Source organism: Somniosus microcephalus, unplaced genomic scaffold (assembly GCF_052327205.1).
Source record: "Somniosus microcephalus isolate GS21.2 unplaced genomic scaffold, FLI_Smic_1.0 unresolved_chr4, whole genome shotgun sequence".
In the NCBI taxonomy this organism is placed as follows: Eukaryota; Metazoa; Chordata; class Chondrichthyes; order Squaliformes; family Somniosidae; genus Somniosus; species Somniosus microcephalus.
The window spans coordinates 49,803,986-49,818,125 of NW_028225182.1; the positions used below are offsets into that span (position 1 = coordinate 49,803,986).

At 48.6% G+C, this 14,140-nt stretch overlaps 1 protein-coding gene and 1 long non-coding RNA gene across 3 annotated transcripts in view; both read left to right on the plus strand.

Moving 5' to 3' along the window:
• The window catches only part of LOC147091062 (uncharacterized), a 261,651-nt gene that overhangs the window by 80,011 nt on the left and 167,500 nt on the right, over positions 1-14,140 (plus strand). The window contains exon 4 of one of the 2 annotated variants that reach the window (XR_015075366.1): positions 7,408-7,475. The exons of the other annotated variant lie outside the window; for it this stretch is intronic. This is a non-coding gene — a long non-coding RNA (uncharacterized LOC147091062). The remainder of the gene's footprint in view (positions 1-7,407; positions 7,476-14,140) is intronic. 2 annotated transcript variants of the gene reach the window in all.
• LOC147091063 (uncharacterized) overlaps positions 9,246-14,140 on the plus strand; it is a 167,891-nt gene continuing 162,996 nt past the window's right edge. Inside the window, exons 1-2 of the mRNA XM_085977007.1 lie at positions 9,246-9,250; positions 9,943-11,572. Coding sequence (XP_085833133.1) covers positions 9,246-9,250; positions 9,943-10,984 — 1,047 coding nt within the window. The 3' untranslated portion in view covers positions 10,985-11,572. The remainder of the gene's footprint in view (positions 9,251-9,942; positions 11,573-14,140) is intronic.

Sequence of the window (14,140 nt, forward strand, 5' to 3'; positions counted from 1 at the left end):
CTGATCATCCAATTCAGTACCCTGTCCCTGCCTTCTCCCATATCCCTTGATCCCTTTAGCCTTAAGAAATATATCTAACTCCTTCTTGAATATATTTAATGAATTGGCCTCAACTGCCTTGTGTGGTAGAGAATTCCACAGGTTCACCACTCTCTGGGTGAAGAAATTCCTCCTCATCTCTGTCCTAAATGGCTTACCCCTTATCCTTAGACAGTGACCCCTGGTTCTGGACTCCCCCGCCATCGGGAACATCCTTCCTGCATCTAGTCTGTCCAGTCCTGTTAGAATTTTATAAGTTTCAATGAGATCCCCTCTCATTCTTCTAAACTCCAGCGAATACAAGCCCAATCGACCCAATCTCTCCTCATACGTCATTCCTGCCATCCCAGGTATCAGCCTGGTGAATCTTCGCTGCACTCCCTCCATGGCAAGAACGTCCTTCCTCAGAGAAGCAAGGTGCCGGGGTGAGAGAATGATGGAGCGCACTGTCGACCCTGCTTTAGCAGCACATAAATATTGTCAGGTTCCAACCCTCTTTTGCCAATATTGTGTGTGCTGCTCCAATATGGCTCGGCGCTTGCAGCAGACCACAAAAGCATCTCCTGGTTAATGTGCAGTCACCGCCTGGCTCCTCCTTGATGGCACTGTGTAAGAACCTTTCATGTGAGAAGTCGAAATGTCATCGTTTTTGTGCTCTGAATATCCACATGTAACGTGAAAAATAAAAGCCAAAAAAAACCCAATTCTGACTTTTCTTTTAGCTGTCTACTGTCCTTCGAATTCTCTATGCACTGACTTTTTTATTTTGTGATCTAATACAGGATCAAAATTCAGTCCAGAATTGCAGGTTATCTTTAGGAGTTAAAGCAGCTATTCAAGATGTGAATGAAAAAAACAGACTTGCATTTATGTAGCGCCTTTCACGACCTCAGGACGTCCCAACGCACTTTACAAGTGTAGTCACTGTTATAATGTAGGAAATGCAGCAGCCAATTTGCGCACAGCAAGCTCCCACAAGCAGCAATGTAATAATGACCAGATGTCAAAATAGTGCCATGGGATCTTTTACCGCCACCTGAGAGAGCAGACGGGGCCACGGCTGAGAGAGCAGACGGGGCCACGGCTGACACAGCTATAGTAGTGTCATGGTTATGGTACTATGCCATTACCTCAGAGGCTGATAGTTCGAATCTGGCGCCAGAAAAACAGGACCAAGAAAGCTTGCCCCCACTGAATAAAAAGCTACTGTTTCACTTGTGTCCCTCAAGGATCAGAACCTGCCACCCAGGCAGTCATACTGCCACTCTGTATTCAGAGTGAGGAGGCATCGCAAGCCACTCAGTTGTAAAAGCAAGCGTCCAAGACGGCAGGACCACGAGGGATATAGCTCTTCACCGCTCCAGTACTTCACGCGCGAGCCTAGATGGTGAGTTAGCACGCTGTTTGAAGCTGGAGAATATCACGGCTGTGTCCACACACATGTCAGCAGTTGGGATTGTTGACCCTCGCTGGTTTTTACTGCCCTCTAACCCCAGCGCTCAATTATTATCCCACCAACTGCTACCCTAACCGAGACCACCAAACCCAGGCTGGGACATTCTGGTCTGTACAGTTGAGTTGATGTGGCGAGCTTCTGTTTCAATTACGTGTTCATAGAATGATGCAACCCAGAAGATGGCCGTTCGGCCCATTGTGCTTGTGCCAGCTCTTTGAAAGAGCTATCCAATTAGTTCCACTCACCTCTGTTGTGTATGTAATATGTGTGCTACTTTGAACCTATGGACAGGACTGCACTACTTGTTGGGCGTAGTGATGCGCAGTACCACTCCTGGCCATAGGGGTATAAATAGTACTGTGGGTACTGATCTCCCCTCAGTTCCCGCCTGTGGGCATGAAGTAAAGACCTATGTATAGTCCCTACCTCCAACCAGTAAAGACCTGTTTGAGTTATACGTTTAAGTCTTTGTGTTAATTGTTCAATACAATACACATACTTAACACTGGCGACGAGTCAGGTTCTTACCCTGCGGCAGTTGAAGAGAGGTTTCAAACATCACCACCCCACTAGAAGCGACAGGCTTTAGGACTCTGAAGCCTCCATCAGTGACTGAGCACTGGAGTGCAGCAAACATCCTGACAGCTTCCAGCGACTGACAGAAGTCTTTCTGCAGTTTCCTTGTTCAACCTAGGTGGTGGGGTAAGCCGTGCAGTGTTGGCTGCAAAGACAGGGCTGGGGAAGTTGGAGAAGATAAGGGCGATCGCAATCCCTGATAAGAGCCGCGGTGAAACGCGCGAGCGGGTAAGCCAGAGCCCGGGAGGGAGCGAGCAAGAGCCGCGCGAGCGGGTGAGCCAGAGGCCGGGAGCCGCTTCAAGTGCGAGGCACAGCGCGGGCCAGCGATCGGGACCAAAGATAAGGGCCGCACTCGGGGGCTGAAGGGAGACGGCGTCGGGGGACGGGTGAAGACCGCCAAGCGCGGGAAAACCGCCATTTTGTGGGCGGAGGACGACGGCAAGAGCGGGAAGCCGCCATCTTTGATAACAAGTAAACAAAATAAAATCTGAGAAATTGCAAATCTACAATGCCTAAACACGGGAATATTAGCACCTTTGATAGTGACCTCGAAGATTGGGCCATATATGTTGAAAGAGTAAAAAATTATTGTAAGGCCAATAAAATTCATTGACCAAGATAAAGCTCTAACATTATTAAATTTAATGGGTGCGAAGACATACGGGCAATTGAAACACCTGTTATCACCAGATGAACCGGCGGATAAGACGTTCGATGAGATTGTTACTGTTCTGAAAGATCATCTAAACCCCACGCCGCTGATGCTAGCGGAACGATTTAAATTTTACGACAGAAGGCAGCTACAGCATGAAAGCAATGCTGATTATTTGCTGGAATTGCGTAAATTAGCGAAATATTGCCAGTTTGGAACGGGACTGACAGAGGCACTTCGAGACAAATTTGTGTGTGGTTTATTTAAACAGGATACACAAAAGCGACTGCTAGAGGAGAATGAGCTGACGCTTGAGAAGGCGGTCACTATGGCAGCAGCACACGAAGCCGCAGCGAGAGGCACGGCAGTAATGCAGCTACGGTCACCGGAGCTCAGTGCACACAAATTGGGTGTGAGTTCTGGCAAATGTTATCGTTGTGGAAAGACAACGCATGATCAGAACCAGTGTTGGTTTAAAAACCAAGAATGTAGAACTTGTGGTAGGCTTGGACATATAGCTAGAGTATGCAGGTCAGGGAAGAAGACCAGCAACAAGAAGTCACCGCAAGGAAAATACGCAAAGGTACACAAGGTGACCGAACAGGAGTCCGATTCAGACGCTAGCAGTAATGAACTGGCTAGCTTAAGCTGTAATGAACTGGCTAGCTTAAGAGTACTCAACGCTGGTAAGGGTGCAGACCTCCAGACAATTTGGGTCACTCTTCAGATAGAAGGAGTCCAAGTAAAACTGGAATTGGACACTGGATCGGCATTGACGGTCATAAATAAGAAAGATTATGGAAAGTTATTCCAACATATTCCCCTACAGGATACGGGGATTATATTGAAAACATACACGGGGCAAAGAGTGTACCCCATCGGGAAAATAGAGGTTGCAGTGGTCCACAAGGGCGAAGACAGTCAAATAATGGACTTATATGTGATATCTGAAGGAGGTTCTCCACTACTAGGACGGGAGTGGATTAGGAAAATGAATATGGACTGGCATTTCCTACAAACAATAACGAGTGAGAACTCGGTGAAGATAGTCGGCCCAGACTCTGGAACGGATGATGGTAAGCCCAACTCAGGTGCAAAAGACAAAGTTTCAGCACAGAATTCCACTGAGCAACAACAACATAGTTTAACTGTGGATTCTGAGTCTGGCAAGTCTACTGATGTGCCCATTTCTGAGGGACACCGGGCTCGAACTCAACTCCATTTCAAACTACAACAGCAATTAGAACAAATGCTTCGCCGTTGTGAGCAAGAGTTGAATGCAACGAAAGAGTTCTTTGATATAGAGTTGGAGAATCTGGAAAGACAACAGAAGCAGCTGATGGAGAAAATGGAGCAGGAGCACACAAAACGTCTGATGTCAGAGGAGTTAACGGTCAGCCAACTCCTACATATGCTGAAGGACAGGACTCTGAAATGGGAAAAACTTGAACACGAACTTCAATATTCAAACGAAAGGGGTTCGGAGCTCTCAAAGGTTATTGGAAGAGCTGAGGTGGCAACACAGACTGAGATGACTGCAACAGAGCAGCCCTTGGATGCCAAAAGTACGCTGACTCACGTCAACGTAGAACAACAGACCGCTGAAACAGCTGCTCCGGTAGAGGGATTGAATAGTCCGATCAATCAATCTCCAAAAGAAGTTGAAGTAGTAAAATCTCAAATGAGGTCATTAGTAAACGACTTGCTGAAAGCCCAGAAAAAGCTGGATGAAGAGGTACGCATGAAGAAGTCTCTTCAGGAAAGATGTCTGGACTTGGAACAAAAGCTGGCTAACGCCCAGCTGGGTATGGAGGAAATAGAAGACCCTCTCGCTGGCCTAGATCAGGACGACACCGAATATTACTATGTCCTGTCCTGCCCAACTTGTAACTTCGACTCCCACCATACAGAAATCATGGAGGAGCACCGAAAGTCTACGGAACATCGGGAGAAGGTGGCTCTACTACGGAAAAAGGAGGGAGAGAAGGAGGAACTGCGCATGCAGCTGGCAGCTGACAGTGGAGCCCAGAGAGTCTCCAAGAAGCAGAAAAGGGAAAGTCGAAACAGAAGATGACCCATCTGAACCATTATTACCTCTACCAGATCACACACGTGGTCCCTCCGAACGGAGCCAATTCAGTTCGGAAGTTCAAACTGTTAAATCCATGGAAGGACTATTGAATGAGTCACTCCAGCAACGTGAACCGACTCCACCACAGAGATTGAATCTGTGAACTGTTTTCCGCAGAGACTGAATCTGTGATCTGTTTTGACATGAAGTTATCTATGTTATTCTGTTATGTAAACCTGAAGTTATATATGTATATATGTTATTACGTTATGTTAAATGGGGAGATGACTGTAAAGCTAGGAAGGGAGGAATGTTGTGTATGTAATATGTGTGCTACTTTGAACCTATGGACAGGACTGCACTACTTGTTGGGCGTAGTGATACGCAGTACCACTCCTGGCCATAGGGGTATAAATAGTACTGTGGGTACTGATCTCCCCTCAGTTCCCGCCTGTGGGCATGAAGTAAAGACCTATGTATAGTCCCTACCTCCAACCAGTAAAGACCTGTTTGAGTTATACGTTTAAGTCTTTGTGTTAATTGTTCAATACAATACACATACTTAACAACCTCTTTCCCCATAGCTCTGCAGATTTTTCTCCAAGTATTTACCCAATTTCCTTTTGAAAGTACTGAGGTGCCTGCTATACATGGACCATGTACAGCAGGCACCTCGGAGCACTGGAGAGGTACCACCAACGCTGCCTCCGCAAGATCCTGCAAATCCATTGGCAGGATAGACGCACCAACATCAGTGTTCTCGCTCAGGCCAACATCCCCAGCATCGAAGCTTTGACCACGTTCGATCAGCTCCGATGGAAGGGTCACATCGTCTGCATGCCTGATACGAGACTCCCAAAACAAGCGCTCTACTCGGAGCTCCGGCATGGCAAGAGAGCCCCAGGTGGGCAGAGGAAACACTGCAAGGACACCCTCAAAGCCTCCTTGAAAAAAACATCCCCACCGACACCTGGGAATCCCTGGCCTAAGACCGCACAAAGTGGAGGAGAAGCATCCGGGAAGGCGCCAAACTCTTCGAGTCTCTTCGCCGGGAGCAAGCGGAAGCCAAGTGCAAACAGCGGAAGGAGCGCACGTCAACCCAAGCACCCCACCCACCTGCCCCTTCAACCACCGTCTGCCCCACCTGTGACAGAGACTGTAGGTCCCGCATTGGACTCATCAGTCACCTGAGAACTCAGTTTTAATGTGGAAGCAAGTCATCCTCGGTTCCGAGGGACTGCCTAAGAGAAGATTATTGAATCTGCTTACCACCCTTTCAGGCAGCGCATTCCAGATCACAACAACTTGCTGCGTAAAAAAAATTCTCATCTTCCCCTCTGGTTCTTTTGCCAATTGCCTTAAATCTGGTTACTGACCTTCCTGCCACGGAATAGTTTCTCCTTATTTATTCTCAGAACCCTTCATGAGTTTGAACACCTCTATTAAATCTCCCCTTAAGCTTCTCTGCTCTAAGGAGAATAACCTCAGTTTCTCCAGTCTCTCCCCTGGTACCGTTCTGTTAAATTTCTGCACTCTCTCCAAGGCCTTGACATCCTTCCTAAAGTGTGGTGCCCAGAATTCAACACACGACTCCAGCTGTGGCCTAACCAGTGTTTCTTAAACGTTCAGCATAACTTCCTTGCTTTTGTACTCTCTGCTTTTCTAAAGCCAAGGGTCCCATACGCCTTTTTAACAGCCTTTTCAGCTTGCCCTGCCAGCTTCAAAGACTTGTGTACTTACACCCCCCAGGGGTCTCTGTTCCTGTACCACCTTTAATATTGCCCCATCTCATTCTTCCCATCAAAATCTTCCATGTGTTTGTCCTTTTCACCAGTCTGTCTGTGTCCTCCTGAAGTCTCTTCCCTGTTTACTACATTTAGCAGTTTTGTGACATTAGCAAACTTTGAAATTATGCCCTGTACACCCAAGTCCAGGTCGTTAATGTATATCACAAAGAGCAGCGGTCCCCACACCGACCCCTGGGGAATACCACTGTAGACCTCCCTCCCGCCTGAGAAACAGCCGTTCACCACGACTCTGCTTTCTGTCCCATAGCCACTTTCTTGGGTCTTTCTAACCTAACGAGAAATGTCAATTAGAATATTAAACATTTCAGGTGATATCCATTCCAGCTGTTTCTGTAGAATTTCTACTTTTAGCTTTGTGCTGTACGCACTTCATTGTGGTCATAGCCCAGCAATTTTTTTCTTAAGTATTTCTCCAATTCCCTTTTGATCGTTGCTATCGGACCTGTTTCCACCGCCCTTTCAGGCAGCGCATTCCAGATCATAACTCACTGCGTAAAAGAAAATCATCTGCTTTTCCCAATGATCTTAAATCTGTGTCCTCTGGTTACCTGCCAGTGGAAACGGTTTCTCCCTATCTGCTCGATCAAAACCCTTCATGATTTTCCACATTGAAGTACACCCAACCAGGGGTGAATACCAGGGTTGTGGTGCTTTTACTAAGTTCTTGGGAGAGGAGGGAAAGTTTCACTGAGTTGTTTGCGGGGAGATTAAATTGTGCATTGGACTGAAGTCAGGGACGAGCAAATCATGCAGAAACTCCCAGGCTAACTTGTTTTTCTTTTCTCTCTCTCCCCTCCTCTCGCAGCGTCCCGTTTGCTACCCAACCTGTACTCCGCAGACTCGAGGGATGGGAACCTGGGATCTTCCTCATCGGTACGGCGCATTTCCACAATGGGCCATCGGGGGGGAGCACTGTTCATCTTCTATAAACAGCACAATTTGCAATGTAGAAGCGTGCACATTTTCTACCAACAGTGTTTGTCTGGATGGAAAAGACAAACTCAATGGTTAGAGGCTGAACGGAGGAGCTTTTAAAAATGCACCTAAAATGCTGCAATATCACACACAAGTGGTGCCCAGCCCAGCTGAGAGCTAGATTGCACCTGTTTCTGGCCGCGCACACACACACACACACACACACACACACTGACCCCGCTATTCGGGGAAGCCGAGGTTGCACTGGTCCTCACTCCGGCTAATATAGGAGCAGATTGCACCACATAGAAGATAGGAGCAGGAGTCGGCCATTCGGCCCCTCGAGCCTGCTCCGCCATTCAATGAGATCATGGCTGATCATCCAAACTCAGTACCCTGTCCCTGCCTTCTCCCCATATCCCTCGATCCCTTTAGCCTTATGAAATATATCTAACTCCTTCTTGAATATATTTAATGAATTGTCCTCTACTGCCTTCTGTGGTAGAGAATTCCACAGGTTCACCTGGGTGAAGAAATTCCTCCTCATCTCTGTCCTAAATGGCTTACCCCTTATCCTTAGACTGTGACCCCTGGTTCTGGACTCCCCGCCATCGGGAACATCCTTCCTGCATCTAGTCTGTCCAGCCCTTTTGGAATTTTATAAGTTTCAATGAGATCCCCTCTCATTCTTCTAAACTCCAGCGAGTATAAGCCCAATCGACCCAATCTCTCCTCATACGTCATTCCTGCCATCCCAGGTATCAGCCTGGTGAATCTTCGCTGCACTCCCTCCATGGCAAGAACATCCTTCCTCAGATAAGGTGACCAAAACTGCACACAATACTCAAGATGTGGTCTCACCAAGGCCCTGTACAACTGCAGCAAGACATCCTTGTTCCTGTACTCGAACCACTGGGAGGCTCTCAGTGTTGCAGCAGAACTCCCCAACTGTACTGCCCCCTTTTTGCCTTGTCTGGGGCAGCGCCGGTTTCAGGAGGTTTCCCTAACACACAGCACCCAGGACACTGCTGCCTGAATCGTGAAGGTGTGCAGCCCTCACTGATGGGCATAATGGGAGAGGAGGAGGGAATTCCCCAGTCGTCACTTTCGGCGCGGAGTCTTGTCTGCCAGCTGTCTGTATTTGGGAACTGGATTACCTGTCCACTTAAATCCGACAGTGGTTTCCTGCTATGTACAATGCGAGGCAGTGCAAACTGACACCATCAGCACAAAAATTGTCCACAGGAGAGGTCTGACCCCAGAACTGAGAGGGTATGACCGTCAGGAAAGGCTGAACAGGCTGGGGCTCTTCTCTAGAAAAGAGGAGGCTGAGGGGTGACCTGATAGAGGGCTTCAAAATTATGAAAGGGTTTGATGGGGGTAGACACAAAGTGTTTCCACTTGCAGTAGAGACCAGAACTAGGGGCCATCAATATAAGATCGTCACTAATAAATCCAATCGGGAATTCAGGAGAAACTTCTTTCCCCAGAGAGTGGTAAGAATTAGGAACTCGCTCCCACAGGGAGAGGTTGAGGCAAATAGCATCGATGCATTTAAGAGGAAGCTAGATAAACACACGAGGGAGAAAGGAATTGAATGATATGCTGATCGGGTGGGAGGAGGCTGGTGTGGAGCATGGACCTGTTGGGCCTGATTCTGTGACCTGTCGCTATCGTCAGTGCTCAGCCCCCTGCCTGACAAATCAGTTGGCCTATCTCTGACTCGACATGACGTATAAAAGTGCCCACTTGCTGCCAGTGTCACTTACTTTCTGTAACAGATTCCCAGCAATCAGTCTTGAATTGACTTCAGCTTATACCTGTTTACAGCACTTCACATGGAGTAGATGAGAGTTGGTAGGTCAGGTTTCTGCTCTGCGCCCAGTTAGACACTCCGGTTGTTACAAAGCACAGTATTATCCCAACTCACTGTGGCAAGACTGCCCATATACAACATTAAAAGTAACTCCTCAATTTAATGAAACAAATGAATATTACAACACGGATTATCTTCAGGTCATTTTATTTACAAAAACTCCAGCAGTTTGAAGGGACTTATTCTGTCAGAAAATAACCAAACGCACCAAAACACTTTGTTATTTAAGTACATATGGGAGCGGACTCTACTTAAAGGCTATGCAAATTTCCCCTGTATTTCCTTTGTGCTTTCCCTGGACACAAGCCAACAAAAGCACAGACTGAACCCAACTGTGGAACTCTGCTCAGTAGAATAATAACCCAACAGTTTCCCCTGGTTGGGATCGGGGAAGTTCATTAACCCCCGTGAATGCACATTGGACACAACTTCTCCCAAATTATTACCGCCATGGCTCAGTGGATCGCACTCTCGCCTCTGAGTCAGCAGCTCATGGGTCCAAGTCCCACGCTAGAGACTTGAACACAAAAATCTACACTGACACTCCAGTGCAGTACCAAGGGAGCGCTGCGCTGTCGGAGGGCAGTACCAAGGGAGCGCTGTGCTGTCGGAGGGCAGTACCAAGGGAGCGCTGCACTGTCGGAGGGCAGTACCAAGGGAGCGCTGCGCTGTCGGAGGGCAGTACCAAGGGAGCGCTGCACTGTCGGAGGGCAGTACCAAGGGAGCGCTGCACTGTCGGAGGGCAGTACCAAGGGAGCGCTGCACTGTCGGAGGGCAGTACCAAGGGAGCGCTGCACTGTCGGAGGGCAGTAACAAGGGAGCACTGCGCTGTCGGAGGGCAGTACCAAGGGAGCGCTGCGCTGTCGGAGGGCAGTACCAAGGGAGCGCTGCGCTGTCGGAGGGCAGTACCAAGGGAGCGCTGCGCTGTCGGAGGGCAGTACCAAGGGAGCGCTGCGCTGTCGGAGGGCAGTACCAAGGGAGCGCTGCGCTGTCGGAGGGCAGTACCGAGGGAGCGCTGCGCTGTCGGAGGGCAGTACCGAGGGAGCGCTGCGCTGTCGGAGGGCAGTACCGAGGGAGCGCTGCGCTGTCGGAGGGCAGTACCGAGGGAGCGCTGCGCTGTCGGAGGGCAGTACCGAGGGAGCGCTGCGCTGTCGGAGGGCAGTACCGAGGGAGCGCTGCGCTGTCGGAGGGCAGTACCGAGGGAGCGCTGCGCTGTCGGAGGGCAGTACCGAGGGAGCGCTGCGCTGTCGGAGGGCAGTACCGAGGGAGCGCTGCGCTGTCGGAGGGCAGTACCGAGGGAGCGCTGCGCTGTCGGAGGGCAGTACCGAGGGAGCGCTGCGCTGTCGGAGGGCAGTACCAAGGGAGCGCTGCGCTGTCGGAGGGCAGTACCAAGGGAGCGCTGCGCTGTCGGAGGGCAGTACCAAGGGAGCGCTGCGCTGTCGGAGGGCAGTACCAAGGGAGCGCTGCGCTGTCGGAGGGCAGTACCAAGGGAGCGCTGCGCTGTCGGAGGGCAGTACCAAGGGAGCGCTGCGCTGTCGGAGGGCAGTACCAAGGGAGCGCTGCACTGTCGGAGGTGACGTCTTTCAGATGAGGCGTTAAAAGATTTCTTTCTTTCTGTCTCTCTTTCTTTCGTGAAGAGCAGGGGAGTTCTTCCCCCCCCCCCCCCCCCAACCCCGTGTCCTGGGGCCAATATTTATCCCTCAATCAACATCACTAAAAATGAGATTATCTGGTCATTATCACATTGCTGTTTGTGGGCGCTTGCTGTGTACAAATTGGCTGCCTAATGTGTTTCCTACATTACATCAGTGACTACATTTCAAAAGTATTTCATTGACTGTAAAGCGCTTTGGAACGTCCTGAGGATGTGAAAGGCACTATGTAAATGCAAGTCTTTATTCTTTTTTTCTTTCATCCTACTTCCTAATTGAGAGCTTGAGCACAGAGCTGGGAGATCGCAAACGAAATGGATCACAAGCAGAGTGGAGGAAATTTGTGAGCGCAGGAATCGGTGGAGAGTAGGCAGGCGGCTGGGATATCTTACTGAAAAGGAGGAATGGAGCCACAGAACCCTTGGTCTCGAAGTTAATACAGCGGACCTGCGGGAGAGTGGCTGCAGATAACGGTAAACCCAAGAGCCCGGAGGGAGCAAGTGATGTCAGCTCAAGGGATGGAGCTGGTTGGTAATTATTTTTTTTAAGTCTAAATTGATTTCTGTTAAGTTACTTAATAGTCTATTAGGTAGAGGCATGGCAAGGCACTTCGGTCCCGTGGAATGCACATCTTATGCCATGTGGGAACTCCAGGATGCTTCCCGTGTCCTGGACAACCACATGTGCTGGAGGAGCAGCTGGCGTCACTGCGATGCATCCGTGAGTCTGAGAGCTATGTGGATAGCACGTTTCAGGAGGTGGTCGCCCCGCAGCTTAAGAGTGTGCAGGCAGAGAGGGAATGGGTGACCGTCAGACAGACAAGGAGGACAAGGCAGGTAGGCAGGAGTCCCTTGAGTGCATCTCACTCTCCAACCAGTGCGAAGTAGGAGGATTGAGCAGATGAATGTGTGGTTGGAGTGTGCAGGAAAGAGGGCTTTAGATTCCTGGGACATTGGGACCGGTTTTTGGAGAGATGGGACCTGTACAAGCCGGACGGGTTGCACCTCAACAGGGCCGGGACCAATATCCTCGCGGGGGGGTTTGCTAGTGCTGTTGGGGAGGGTTTAAACTAATTTGGCAGGGGAATGGGCACCAGGATATAGCATTAGAAAGGAGAAACGAGGCGCACAAAGGATTGGGAGAGACAGACAGCACTAGAGTAAGAAATAGTATGGTATTAGGTGGGGTCAGACTAAGAGAGAATACAAGAAGGTCTAAGATAGGTTTACAGTGCATGTGTGTAAATGCACAAAGCATGGTAAATAAGGTTGGTGAGCTGCAGGCGCAAATAGACGCATGGGAATATGATGTCGTGGCGATAACGGAGACCTGGCTCTCAAAAAAGGGCAGGATTGGGTACTAAATATTCCTGGATAGAAGGTGTTCAGGAAAAATAGGGAGGGAAGGGAAGGAAAGGAGGTGGGGTAGCAGTATTGATTAAGGAGAATATTACAGTGCTGGAGAGAGAGGAGACGTGGAAGGGTCAAGGACAGAATCTATTTGGTTAGAGTTGAGAAACAATAGAGGTGCCATTACACCACTAGGTGTATTCTATAGACCACTTACTTGTGGGAAGGATATAGAGGAGCAAATTTGCAGGGAAATTTCAGAGGTGCAAGAACTATAGAGCAGTGATGGTGGCCTTCAATTATCCTAATATAGACTGGGATAGTAATGTAAAGGGCAAAGAGGGGGAAGAATTTCTGAAGTGTGTTCAGGAGAACTTTCTTGATCAGTAATTTCCGGCCCAACGAGGAAGGCATTGCTGGATCTGGTTCTGGGGGATGAGGTGGGTCAAGTGGAGCAAGTGCCAATAGGTGAACATTTAGGGAACAATGATTATAGTATCGTAAGGTTTTAGATTAGCTATGGAAAAGGACAAGGAGCAATGTAGAGTAAAACTACTTCATTGGAGGAAGGCCAATTTCAGTAAGTTGAGAATGGATCTGGTCCGGGTAAATTGGAATCAAAGATTGGCAGGCAAAACTGTAATCGAACAATGGGCTGCCTTTGAAGAGGAGATGGTTCGGGTACAGTCGCGGTACATTCCAACTAGGGGGAAAAGGTAGGGCAACCAAAGCCAGAGCTCCCTGGATGATGAAAGAGATAGAGAGTAAGATGAAACAGAAAAAGGGGGTGTATGACAGATGTCAGGTTGAGAATACAAGTGAGAACCAGGCTGAATATAGAGAGTTCAGAGGGGAAGTGAAAAAGGAAAAAAGAGGGAGTAGGAGAATAGATTGGCAGCTAACATAAAAGGGAATCCAAAAGTCTTCTATAGGCATATAAATAGTAAACGGGTAGTAAGAGGAGGGGCCGATTAGGGACCAAAATGGAGACCTACGCATGGAAGCAGAGGGAATGGCTGAGGTACTAAATGAGTACTTTGCATCTGTCTCTTTACCAAGGAAGAAGATGCTGCCAAAGTCATAGTGAAAGAGGAGGCAGTGGAGTTACTGGATGGGATAAAAATTGATAAAGATGAGGTACTAGAAAGGCTGGCTGTACTTAAAGTAGATGTCACCAGGACTGGATGAGATGCATCCTAGGATGCTGAGGGAAATAAAGGTAGAAATTGCAGAGATACTGACCATAATCTTCCAATCCGCCTTAGATACGAGGGTGGTGCCAAAGGACTGGAGAATTGCAAATGTTAACATTCTTGTTCAAAAAAGGGTGTAAGGATAAACCCAGCAACTACAGGCCAGACAGTTTAACCTCGGTAGCGGGGAAGGTTTTAGGAACAATACTCGGGAACAAAATTAGCAGTCACTTGGACAAGTGTGGATTAATTAAGGAAAGTCAGCACGGATTTGTTAAAGGCAAATCGTGTTTAACCAACTTGATTGAGTGTTTTGATGAGGTAACAGGGTTGATGAGGGCAATGTGGTTGATGCAGTGTACATGGACTTCCAAAAGGTGTTTGATAAAGTGCCACATAATAGACTTTCCAGCAAAGTTGAAGCCCATGGAATAAAAGGGACAGTGGCAGCATGGATACGGAATTGGCTAAGTGACAGGAAACAGAGAGTAGTGGTGAACAGTTGTTTTTCGGACTGGAGGAAGGTACGCAGTGGTCAATACTAGGACCACTG